We start from the raw sequence: 13,415 nt of genomic DNA on the forward strand, positions 1-13,415 counted from the left end.
TGCTTGAGATTCTTGTTATTCAAACAGATGACCTGCCATCAGAGATGTTAGGCTAAGAATCAAGTTTTGTATAGGCCACGTTTAGCATATCTTGTCTTAGTCACTCAGTTTCAAGTCTGCTAGAAGGGGCAACCAGGATTTTATGTCATTGGCATGTTTACAGGCTCTTCAGTGTGATCAGATTACTTCAAATTCCTCTGAGACTAGAATGCTGTAGGTCAGCTAGGAATGCATGGATTTCAACTGATGTGTAATATGCACAAATAGGCTGCCAAACATGCAGAGTTAGTCCAGGTCATCAACTATTCCAGGTCATTAACCACAATGTAGCCTTGGAGACATGCTGATTTACATTAGAGTAATTTGGACATCAGCCGATAAGGACTGGCTAAGGCAATGGAATTCCTTTAGTCTTTCATCCATTTTCAGTTTGATACACTGGAATGTGGCATGACATTAGATGATGACACAGCACGATAGTCTGTGCTGTTCAGTGCATGAGTGATGTATCATCAGTGAAAGTACACCAAATATCACTAAAATGTGACATCATAATACAACAAAAATAGTAAAAAAACAAAGTTTTGGAGGATCAAACTGTCACTCTCAATTTGAATTCCAATTACTCTGAAATCCTTGGTGAACCTGTGTAAACTGAAAATTTAGAAGAAAATTAAAAGTAGTCCCTTCCTCTACTGGTGTGATGAGGCATTTTCAAAATTCATACAATAGAAGCCAGCGAGTCTCTAGTTTATATGTGAGCAAATTTCATTGTTCAAAGAAACAAAAACATGATACAAAAGAGTGCCTCAAAGACTTCAGTCTCATTATCTCCCTTGTCTCTATACAATTCAGGAGTGTTTCCTAGTTACTTACCTACTCATTCCTCACATCTACTTTCACAGTAACATTATTAAATAAATACATTGCTATTTGAAATCACCTGCTGGAAAACTTCAATGTTATCAATGGTTCACAGAAGCAAAAAGATGAGAAAAATATTGGGCCTATTTTGGACTAGAGATCCAGCAAGATGGTCCCATTTATTATACATATGGTGACTTCGGCAAGACAATTCAATCTAGTTACTTAAGTTAACATGCTAGTCCCCCCCATCCCCACCCTCCCTAAGCAGGGAAAATATGGAGCCCATGTACAATGTTAAAAGTTAAAAAAATTAAAGGTAGCAGCAGATGAGAACTTAAGACTGAGCTCTAGATGAGCAACGTTCCCCCTTAACTGACTTTATTTCCTTCTACAACAAGAATATGAGGACTCAGTTAGCCATCTTTTTGGCCTAAAGTCTGCAGCTCTGCCGTGTGTAAGTTGTGGTGGAGGAAAACATTTTTCCTGCTGTACATGTGTAAGGAGATGGGTCCCCTCGGAGGTTGTCCAAATCTCCCTGTGAAAGTGGAATGCTGCCGGGGTACAGTAGTCTGATCCTTTGGTGCCCCAGCCAACCCGGGGAAGCTCTCTGTCTTGGGTGTTGGCTTGGTTGTACTTTGTGTAGTGCTGGACAAAACATTCTGGGTGACGTCTGAAGTGAGGGTCTCATATGTGTCTCTCGTGTGCTTGATGACTTCCACTATTTCTTTATCTTTCAGGAGGTTACTCAGACACAGACTTGACAGCTGACAGCTTTTGCTTTCATAGGCAGTTGCTTGGTTGCCCAATGAATATCTAAAAGGGTCCTCGGTGGGAGTATGTGCTGACTTTCTGTCCCTTGTGTTGAGGTTTTGGCTCACAACTTTGTTTAGATATGTAGCCTATGGGGGTGGGGAAACAGAAATGGGAAAAAAGGCATTAGCAAAAGCACATATTAAGAGCAAAATGACACATAGCATGCAAAACACTCTTGGTGATGATTGCACAGGCTAGGCATTCAGTGTTGGTTGATTAAAATAAGAGATATTTCAAGCACTAGGAGAACTCAGGGCACTGTCAGCATAAAATGGAAATATTACTTGTTTATATTTTTTAAAAAACTTTGAAAAATGGATTTAAATATGTAGAATTTGCATTAAAACATCTGGTTAACTTGAAAAGACATATTCTTTAATGAAACAAAAGCTACACAGAGAGTTCCCATGACTCATAACAGGTTTTTTGAGCCCATATTAATCATAATAGTAATTAATACCTAGAAAACCAGTTCTGAATAACTTTGTCTCAGTTCAACTTAGAACATGCTTAACTTTAAATGTGTGAGATAATTTATAGTTACCATAACTAAGGGTTGGCGGGCAGTGATCAATCTATTGGGGATCAATTTTTCACGTCTACTGTAGACGCGGATAATCAATCCCCAATCGCTCTGCTGTTGACTTTAGAACTCCACCACGGCGAGAGGCAGAGTCAACGGGGGAGTGGTGGCCATCGATCTCGCGCTACGAGGACACGAAGTAAGTGATTCTAAGTCCATCTAAGATATGTTGACTTCAGCTATGCTATTTTCATAGCTGAAGTTGCATATCTTAGATCGATCCCCTCCCATAGTGTAGACTAGACCTATGTCTCCCTTACACTGAAGGCCAGCAGCAGCAACTATTGACTACGTTCCTGATAAGCTTTCAGAACTTGAAATTTAGGCTCATATGTATTCATAACAAAGCTTCATGTCTGTAAATTTTAATATCAAATGTCTAACTCCAACTTGCCTGAAAAAAAAAATTCCAATGCCACATTTAAGTGAATTTGGAAACCAAATTCTCCATGGAAGAAGTCAAAAACACTGAAAATCCATTTCTTTTAATGACCAAAATGTGTATGCATGAGAGGGAGACACACAGACATTGTGATGTTTCCAGGGAGTTCTTTATTTTCAGTGCGTTTTATATTTGCTCTTCTTTCAATAAGTAGTAAGGTTACCATTACCAAACTCCAGTTATATTTGAGAAAGGTTATAATAGCATCAATTGCACCCTATTTTAAAAGTTATTTTGGAACATAATTTTCCCTCTGTTTTATACCTCTGTCTCACTTTCTTGGGTGCTGTTCAGCAACCTAGTTCTGTCATTCACTTGTGCTAAAAGACCAATATCACACTACAACTTTGCTGCCACTGAATGCTGCCAGGACATAGTGATTACCTTTTGACATTTATACTGCCATTTTCTTTTATGTGCTCAAGCATTGCAACTTGGAGCCAGGGGAATGAAATCTACTCCCAAGCCTCATACTCTGAGTTTGCTAAACAGTACTTTGACATATTTCAATGAATCCATAATGAGATTTGTATATTTTTTCCATGAGAAATTGAATCAGTTCACATAGTTTTCTATTATTTTTTTATTAATCCCAAATGAAGGGTAAAATAAATACAGCAAATGTGGTTTATATACTACTATATGAAGGGCTTGTCATAGGCATGGACAGATTATACTGATGCACAGGTTCAGATTCTTTCGGAGGCATTATGTACCAGAAACTGTCTTAGACATTTGAAGAGGGATTTTCAAAAGCACATGGTATTGGCCTAACAGGAAAATTGGGTGGATACAAAGAGAAAATACTATTGGCCACACCGCCCTAACATTAACAATATTTAAACATCATTTAAGCAGCCACATAAAAAAATCTCAAGGCAAATAGTTTCAAAATGTTATTGTATGTTTTTGTTGACATGTGATTGAGGCTGACACAACAAACAAAAACAATTAGTCAGGTTTGCCATTACTCAGAATTTTTTGAACTAGCCACTCGCAATAAGAGGTGTGTGAAAAATCCAGAATGGATTGTAAGAATATGTGGGGTGGGTGGGGGGAATCATGTCCCCGTTTTAAGTTGCTGAAATGTTGCAGGTTTTTACTTGCCAATGGATCAACTTCCAGAGACATGTTCTGCAGTATTTCATGCTAAACCCTCAGCATTTGGGGCTTGAGTCTCAGCTGCACCCAATATACACTAGATGCTGCTGAGAGGCAGGGCCCCAATCCTGGGGCAGACTCCACACCATCCTGGTCTCCTGCATAGCTTAGAGAAGCCTCAAAGCTGCCCTAAACTTTGCTAGCTTGCTGAGCTCCAGGAAGCCAGTATGCTAACTGATGTTTGCTGAAGAGTTACAGAAGTCCAGCCATGTTCCTCTTCTTTAAGTCATACTCCCTGCACCATCTACAATCTCCTCCATGCCACGAGAATTCCCAATTGACTACATCTACCCCCTTTGTGGATACTTTGCCCTCTAGATCAGCCAAGGGGACTTTACCATGGGAAATAGTGTAGCCTATAATGTTTCACAACATTATACCCTTTTTTAATATATAGAATAAAATGTATACGTCTCATAAATTGTATGCTGTATACATTTTTTAGTTTCCAAAGACTGACACACAAGGACATTTTCAGCCAAAAGGAAATGTACATTTTCAAACAAACAAATAAGTTGTTTTTTTTCTGGTCAGAAAATAAAAATATCATAAAAATTGACTTTTTCCTACTGAAAATTTTTATTTCAATGAAATGACGTATTTCATAGGGATTTCCAGATTAATTTTTTTGACAGTTCTGCGAGATGGTCGTGTGTGGACAATATGAACTGTTTCCAATCTCAGCTGTTTTAGAGCTGTCCACACAGGCACTAAATCAGTTCAGACTGAAATGGTAAAGACTGAACTGGTACTTAAGCTTGCCATAAAGAATTCTCATTGAAATGATTATTTGAATGTGTGTAGTCCTGGGGATTGTTTAGAGAGCTCGTGTGTAAGAGTGGGAGGTGTTTTACAGGCATTTTAGGGGGCAAACAGGTTCTTAAAAGGGTAAATTTCTCATGTAGTAAAAAACCTTAAATAAATGAGATTTGAATATCCCTGCAGAGAGCTTAAAAATGGAACATGCCATAAAAAACACTGGAGCCATTCATCATTTTCCATTTTCAAATCCAATGAGTGAAATGTGACAATGGTTAACGGAAAACAATTGTGCTGGAGGGCATTTGAAAATGGATTTACTGTTGACTGGTTTGTGGTAACGTAATTATATAAAATAATAGCAGAGAGCTAATGAAAAAATCAATTTTAAGGCACTTATGCCCAAAGGCTTCTGGGTGCCTTAAAATTAGTAAAATATTATTCTTACAAGTAGAGCAACTTTCCCAAATACATAATTATGATAGAACAGAAAAAAATCCCCCTCCTCAGTACACACAGACATCCAAAAGAAAGTAAAAATAAAACAGTGCTTCCTAAGAATGAAACCAAAACAAGAAGTCTCGGCCTAAGGACTGTATGGATATTTGTGTTGTGGAGGTGCTGAGGAGAAGTCATTCCAGAGACAAATATTAATGTGGCAGGGGCCTGAAGACTGATTCCATGTTCCTTAAAGACCCATAACTCCCATTTACTTGTTGTGGGCGTGAAAAGACGACAGGATGAGTCTGTTAACGTAATACAAATGCTGAAGCATAGCTTACTTCGCATGCCACTGTTCGTGTCACAACTACACTTTAACCACCCTTGGCCCAAAAGTTCGAGACAGCAAGGCAATATAAGAAAGCCAAGAGTAAAAAACAAAAGGGTCAACATGAAAAAAAAAAAAAAAACAAAAAAAAAAAAAAAAAAAAAAAAAAAAAAAAAAAAAAAAAAATGAAGCCCTCCCAACTTGCTTCTAAAATTCATATGACTTTGAAGAGCTTTCATAGCTCTGACAATTTATATAACCTCCCATCTAATTTACCCACACAGGTTAAATTGGTTCTTTGGTATATCCTATCTGTCACCATGTCAACTGCTTAATTTCTACAACACCTCAGTTTTGTGCCCACCAGCTCCCAGTGTAGAGAATGATCCAAACAGAATGTAATTTAGCTACCGCAGGTAACTGTTCTTCATTTCAGTCGGTTAAAAAGCACTCTTCTTTATTGATTTCCGGCTGCACTGGAATCAACACTATAGTTTTTACAATAACCTGAATTGGCTCCTCGCCTCAACTAATGCTGCCTACTGGCAAGGGCAACATCCACTATGCTACACAAACAAAGCCCAGTACACAGAAATAATGAATGGGAGATCTGCAGTAGTGTCTTGAAAAGAGCCGGAAACTGGTGAATTTGCCACCTGTAGTCACCAGGCACAAAATGGACTAAGTAACCATAAATCAAAGGGATTTATTTTCTTCCTCTCCAATTTCTCTACCACCTTTATTTACTTACTAATAAAAAAAGATATAGTATATGTTAAATGCACCCCACTCCCCCATAATGTCCTTTTAAAGAGTAGTCCAGCAGAGTGTCAAAGAATTGAAGCATCCAGCATCCTCTTTCAAGAGGAGGTTTCAGAAAATGGCCATGCTTTGTGGCAGGATATGTACATTTAAGGCAGGAATGAAGCTATCCATTCAATTTGCTAAGCTAAATTATCCCTGAATAAGTTCATTGCTGTAACTAATAAAGCACAGCTACAAGCAGGCAAGATTTAAAAGATTTAATGCTGAAGGTTTTATAAAGTAGGACGAGAACAATGAAAAATGTCTTGCAGTAACTTAAAGTCAATTGTGGCTGTCTGCCTTCTGGATACTGTACACTGTCTTTCTACAGTTAACTGAAAGCCTTGCCCACTACTTCCACTGTGTGAAGCAAATGGAAAATTTTGCATAAGTTATTACAGCTATTTGTCATCACCTTTCAAATTAAAGTTTTTGCAACTCTTCATGTTGCTTTGCAATTGAGCAGCAGAGTTGATTCCTCCATTATGATGAAAAATTAGTGTAGGTACACAATATTTCTTGTCTGTCACTATGAGTTTAAACCCAAGAACCGTAAAAATACCAGGGAGGTATTATAAAGCCACAGTGCCTCTTAAATCCACTTGTGCCATGCATGCATGTAGAATATACTTCCGGATATAATCAAGCATGATTTAGACAGACCATATGTAAGAGGTCTCCCAGGTTGGGAAGTAAACCCAGGAAGGTAATTTCTTAGCAGAAGGGTTTTTTCATTTATTTCTGATGCTGAGAACAGAAGGAAAGGAATGCATGGGACACTTACATATCCAGTTTTAAGTAACTAAAAGGATCCATGCAGGGGTCCACCTGTGGTGGATCCCTTTACAGGACTGAAGCCTAATTTGGAAAATAGAAAAAAATTCCTTTGAACACCAGGTTTATTTCAAAAGGCAGATGACGAGAGACATGGTTAAGTGATCCGACCACAGGCCTGAGAGTCAGAACCTCTAGAGTTCTTATTCCAGTTCTGACACTGCCTATCTCTGAGGCTGCAGTGAGATCACTTAGGGCCTCATTTTCAGAATTGCAAAGCATGTGCGACTTGCATTGACATGGGGTAGGTCAGCAGTTATGAATATCAACCTCAGCATGGTTTGGTTTCTTCACCAGTAAACTGTGAGGTATCAACTTACCTTACATGGGTACTGTGAAAGTTAGAGAGTTGTCATTTTGCAAAGTGCTATGAAACTGAAAACTGCTCTGCTGCATAGGTGCTAAGTATTATTTCATTATAACATTTATTCTCCAATCTCTTATGCAGTGCAGATCACTATTAAATATCCTGCCATCATTTCGTGTACAGAATAGCCACAGAAGATAATTTTGCTGTAAATATAGATATTTTGCATCCAAATCTGACAAATTAAATAGCAATGCAACTTGAGTTTTATGTCAATATAACAAACCAGTATTTCAAATTACTAACAAATCTACTTTTACTTAATACAAGCTGTTGAGATTCCAGGTTGGAAGTATATGGCAGGCAACGTGACGTTTCAGATACACAAGCGAAGTTATTATTGTTTTCATCTGTATTATTTGTCTCCTATATTAACGCTGTTATGATGTTCCCTTTATACAAGGCTTTTTTTCACCACCAAACATTCCACATATTAAAGTGAAGTTCATGTAATTTGAATGTATTTCAATGAAGTGCGGGACCAGGATGCAGTAATTTGATTTCAGAGGTAGCCATACAGGGAATAACCTCCTAAATATTTTAGAGTCGGCGCTAGAATATTTCTCCATGGGCTAAATAGCTGAGAAACACTTTAGGGACAGAATAAAAAAAACAAACCTGGAGTCAGTGATCAAACGAATTCAACAGAAATTCTGCATCGTGTAACAAAAATTTTAAAGTAAATCTAAACCGATGCATTTGGTTGACAGTATACAACAAAGATGTATTTAATCATAAAACAAGATGAAAATCTTCATATACAAGCCCTTGATTTACAAGGTTCTTCCTTTAGCAGTCAGGCATACAGGAATCCAAATCTCATTCCATCATCTCTTTGTATATTTTTACCATCCTAATTTCTCAGCACACCAACCACAAGAGAATGGTCACACACACTTATCTTTTTTCTCTTTTTCTTAACTGGAGGGCTTCATTAACCCAGTTTCAATTAGTTCATGCCATTAAAATTTCTAAATCTGTTCAAGGTGTGCCTTTTGAAAAAAGCTACTATCTCAAAAAGGAGCAGAATTGCATGAAACCAATACACTTGTATATTATAGTTTTTCTCTTTAAAACTTTGTTACTGAGTTCCACAGATTAGTAGCATCCTTAATTTTGTCAGCAATGGGCAATGAACCTATGATGGCAGCAGGGGAATTGCATACATTGGCAAAGAGTGTTCAGCTGCTGACATGTTAATCAGTGGAGCTCTCCCATAGCTCTGTATACAATTCTGCAAAGGAGAAATCAAAGGACTTACAAAAAGGGCAAGCTGTACGCTGCTGATGATGAGGAAGAAAAAAAATCCTAATTATCCTTGAATTGACTCAAATCCTTATATTTATAATCAGAAGACTGAGACATCCCTGAAGAGAAACAGAAAATAATCTGGATATTTTATCTTTTGAGGGCACCTGTTTCATGAGTGAAATATAATAGATTTTCTCATTGCCAAGATAAGACGCCGAGTTTAAGCCTTCTAATCTTGTTAGATTGAAGTATCGTAACATTGGAGTCAATCTCCAGTCTTAACTGGATAAAAAACAAGATGAAGCATAGTGTTGCAGAATGATACCAAATCTTAGCCTGTAGTATCTGCTCAGAAAAGATTTTATAAAAGATTGCAAAAGCCTTGTATTATAGTACTGATAGTCAATGAAGAGGACTATGGTTATGATGAGAAGATTTCTCTTTAGCTATCCTCTCTTAAAATCTATCATGAACTCTGAAGTCTGTAAATCTGTGCCAAATAAAACATGCTGTTTGAGCTTTCTTGGAGACCTGATGATACTTACAAATAGAGCAAGGCCTAAAAAAAGCACAGACATCATCCCCAGTGCAGAGACAAAATGAGGAAGAGGAATAATACAATGCAGAGACCAAAACTCAGACAGCTAAGTGAATAACACCAAACCTTTTTCTGTACAGTAAAGCTGACCAGAAACCTTATGCATGTCAATATGACATTATGTCAATATGGAACAAGTTTTGCTCTTTGATCTCACTGTGACAATGTTAGTTATAGTTCATAGATTTCAAGGCCAGCAGGGACCATTCTGATATGACCTCCTGTATAACAAAGGCCACAGATTTCACCTAATGTTTCCTGCATGTAGCCCAAGAGCTTGAGGTTGAATTCAAGCATACTTTGATCTAAAAGGCTCAAAGTGATGAAGAAATTATTACATGGCTTGGTAGTCTGTCCCACTAGTTAACTACCATCTAGGCCCCAAGTAGGAATGCAGAGCTACTCTCTTGTATCCCTCTACATTCAAGATAAAGATACAAAGTAATTTCTGCTGACTTATGTTGACAAAGTGATCTTGTTAAATATATAACGAGATTTGGACTGCTCCTATGGGATAGAGGGAAGTAGGGGTTGGGATAATTTGGGAACAGCCAAACTTGGAGAAAAAGTTTAATTTTGTAATCTGAATGATAATATATGTATTAATTATATATAAATCAGATTTTAAAAATTATATATAATATACAAGCCTAATTCTGTTGTTTGCACCTTGAGTAGTCAGTTACACCCCTGGGTGTTCTAATTTTGTAGCATTTTATGCTCACTTTGCACTGATGTAAATGACTGTGTGAAATGCAGGACAAAGGAGAATGATGCACTATGTGTACACGCAGTAACAGAGTGGGAATACACATTTACAAAAATGTAAAAGTACCACTTGTATCGACCATATTACTTTGAAAACAGTTTTTCTTTGTTTCTTTCCTGTCTCACTTTCTTGGATATGTACAAAAGGTTGAGGTATATATTTCTACAAGGTGCTGATGGTGTCATTGTTTATCCCCCTTTCTATGGTAATAGCACCACTTGACAGCTCCACAATGTATCTTGAGACCTCATCCTAAAGTAAACATAATAAGCTTTCAAATGATGTATGATGTGCCTGTGTGTAGAGAGGATATGTTAAGTTGATCAAATTGGTGCTATCTGCTGTTTGCCTAATAATCTTTGGAATTATTAGAATTGGAAACAAAAGCACTCCCTTTTTAGTAGCCAAAGCTAAAAGTAAAAGTGTATCTGAATGCAAAAATCTGGACTAAAGCACTAGATATTCGTTTTCTCTGGGCTGTACATTTCACTAAAAAGGAAACTAATTGAAAATTAGTCCACATTTAACAGCTTTCGTTTCAAAATGAAGTGCCACTGCTTTGAAGTCTTGATACTGGATTTAACAAAATGTATGTCATGAGCTCAATGCAGATAGCTACTGGAATCTGTAACCAGTATGGAGCAGTCTCATTACAAGTTCTTATTAATATTACACCATGTCCTCCTGAAAGCACTGATAAAGGTTTTTAATCTTTTCATTTTTACCTTATAACACCCATTAAGCTTAATAGGGTTTAAATCTCACAATATCATCTTTAAAAAGAGTTCAAGGAAGAATATGTGCCTGTACAAAGGAAAATAAAACCTGAAACGATATATACAGATATACACACATGTAATCTCTGTGTGCTATATATGCATATACAACCACAGCGTGGTTTGTTTTACTTTTATTTAGCATTTTCATATAAGAAATTCTATCTGTTCTACCTCCTCTGTAAAGCTTTAAAATCTGATTTTACTATACAGAGTTGGTTATAATTAATCCACATAGGCAGAAGAGAAAGACATTGTACGAAGACCAAGTTAGCAGGAAGCGGGGGGTAGCTGAAATTTAAAAGCAAGGATGGGCCACACTAAAACAGCATCCATATATACCTAAACCATAGACACACACACACAGACTTCAGAATTTAACTACTGTACCAATTTTAAGACATTATGCATATTATACTTCAATGTACTCTTTGGGGGAAAAGAGATGGTAATTTGCATTTCACACCTAACATTTATGGCCATCTCTTACAGAAATTAACAATAGCTTGACTTTTTAGTATGCAGAATGCTAGATAAGAAAAAGACTTACTTATAAAAGAAAAAAATGTGCCTTTCCCTTTATCATTTATATGGTGTCAGCAAAATTTGTTACTAGATACTCTTAGTTAATTATAGATGATGTACACCAGTTATGATTGTCAGTGGAGGTGCAATATGCCTACCTGTGCTACAATCATACCTCCAATTGCAATGTAGATGTACCCTCAGAAACATGATGCAACTTTCACATATTTCACTCAGGAGATTATTAAAATCCTTTTATATTTGTGGAGGAAATGTTCCCTTGTTTACCACCTAGCAATTGTTATTTGACTAGTAGTTCTATCATCTACACCAAACCATTTAGCAGTTTAACTTTCTGCAAATTATGCTGCCCTATTTCCTTGGTGACTGCTTTTTGTTTAGGGAGAGACAATCATTTGGGGGAAATGGTATTAGTTAGCTCCTAAAACAAAGTGTGTTGAGGTTATTAGGGAGGATGAGTAATTTTCTAAACATATTTTTTTTATTGTGGTTGGTGTGTCTGTTTCTTTACTATCATTCCTGGAAACAAAACTTTTGAAAGAGATGAGGACACAAATTAAAACGGCTACTACTATGGTATCACTCAGAATGATATTGCTTTCTGGAGGTGATACTTGATAAATAGTATCACACTGCCATGTTAGACCTTCTCTGACACATTTTACTAGGCTGGGGAAAGGGAAGAGTTTTTAAAAACAATTTTCCCATGTCTTTTTTTTAACACACATCCTATATGAAGTAGGAGTCTCCATACAGGCACTTAGGTGCACCCAATGGCAGTCACTAGCAGGTTCAGGGTTTAATGAATTCATCTTTAGGATGACAGATCCATTTCTGTTTTTAATTCTGCTCTCTCAGAGTCAGTGTTTGACATTTGCCTTAAGTATTTTGGTGTCCACTACGCTCTCTACTGTATGTGGCATCCATGCCAGTTGTCAGCTTTCAAAGGGTCACTGTCTAACTCATAATTTTGTTGTTGTTTTCTAAAATTCGTTTATTCATTAAGAAAAATCCCTTGTATGTGAAGCTATTTTTGGTCTTAGTAAGCCTCTGCATGCTAGCCATCATCTCCATAGTAAATTTCCTTCTGCTAAAACACCCTGTTTACTTAGCAGCATGTTAGTAATGAAAAATTTTATTGACATAAAAATGTTTGGGTGGATTTTCTGGAACACTCTGTAGAGGGAACAACAAATATTGATTGCTAGTCTGAGATTAGACTGCATGGTTTCATAATATCTGCTCAGAAACAGATATATTAACTTGGTCCCTTTAAAAACAAATCAGGTAAACAGCATAGGGCTTTTATAATTTTTTAGGTTTTAATGAGAAACTGTAATGATGTCAATGTTGGCAATGGACTTACCACCAGAACCCTCCATCACCAACAACAAAAAGCAATACATAGAAAAATACATTTTATTTGATTTAATTTCAGTAGATGCTGTGATGCTCCTAGCTGCTCTAAAACCCTCTTCTCCTTATTATGGATATGTCATCTTGCAAGGATAATGTCATTAATACACTTGTTCTGCAGTGTCTCATCTTTAGGCTGTTCAGCTTTGATCATTTTTCTTTTTGAATTTCCCCTTCTATTTCCTTCGCCCTATATACTTATATAGTCCCCATCTCCACAGTACCTGAATGTCTTTGAAACATTAATGTATTTATCCTCGTGACATCCCAGTCGGGGCAGGGAAATAGGGAAGTATTGCCACCATGGGAAAATGAGGCATAAAGAGGTTAAATGATCCCTTGAAATATCTGTTAACTACTTATGCTAAACAATGTCTTCCATCTTGTATTTAGCAATGAGACTCTGAGAGCTTGTCTACATGTACAGCTCTGCAGTGGTGCACCAGCTTCGCTATAGCACTTTAGTGAAGATGCTACTATGCTGAAGGGAGAGCTTTGCCCGTTGGCATAGTTAATCCACCTCTGCAAGAGGCAGTAGTTATGTCAATGGGAGAAGCGCTCACGTTGGCATAGCACTGTCTACAGCAGGGGGTTGGTCAGTATAATTACATTGCTCATAGGGCTGGATTTTTCAGACCCCTTTGAGCAACGTAGTTATAC

At 37.2% G+C, this 13,415-nt stretch overlaps 1 protein-coding gene and 1 long non-coding RNA gene across 3 annotated transcripts in view; one reads left to right on the forward strand and one right to left on the reverse strand.

The window, feature by feature from the left end:
• The window catches only part of LOC115652590, a 73,500-nt gene that overhangs the window by 35,624 nt on the left and 24,461 nt on the right, over positions 1-13,415 (forward strand). The gene's annotated exons all lie outside the window — the stretch shown is intronic.
• Positions 1,082-13,415, reverse strand: part of CCSER1 (coiled-coil serine rich protein 1) — a 1,155,265-nt gene continuing 1,142,931 nt past the window's right edge. Inside the window, exon 10 of one of the 2 annotated variants that reach the window (XM_030564825.1) lies at positions 1,082-1,766. In XM_030564825.1, coding sequence (XP_030420685.1) covers positions 1,281-1,766 — 486 coding nt within the window. In that variant the 3' untranslated portion in view covers positions 1,082-1,280. The remainder of the gene's footprint in view (positions 1,767-13,415) is intronic. The other variant, XM_030564826.1, reaches the window with a different exon arrangement.

Source organism: Gopherus evgoodei, chromosome 5, assembly GCF_007399415.2.
Source record: "Gopherus evgoodei ecotype Sinaloan lineage chromosome 5, rGopEvg1_v1.p, whole genome shotgun sequence".
Classification (NCBI taxonomy): Eukaryota; Metazoa; Chordata; order Testudines; family Testudinidae; genus Gopherus; species Gopherus evgoodei.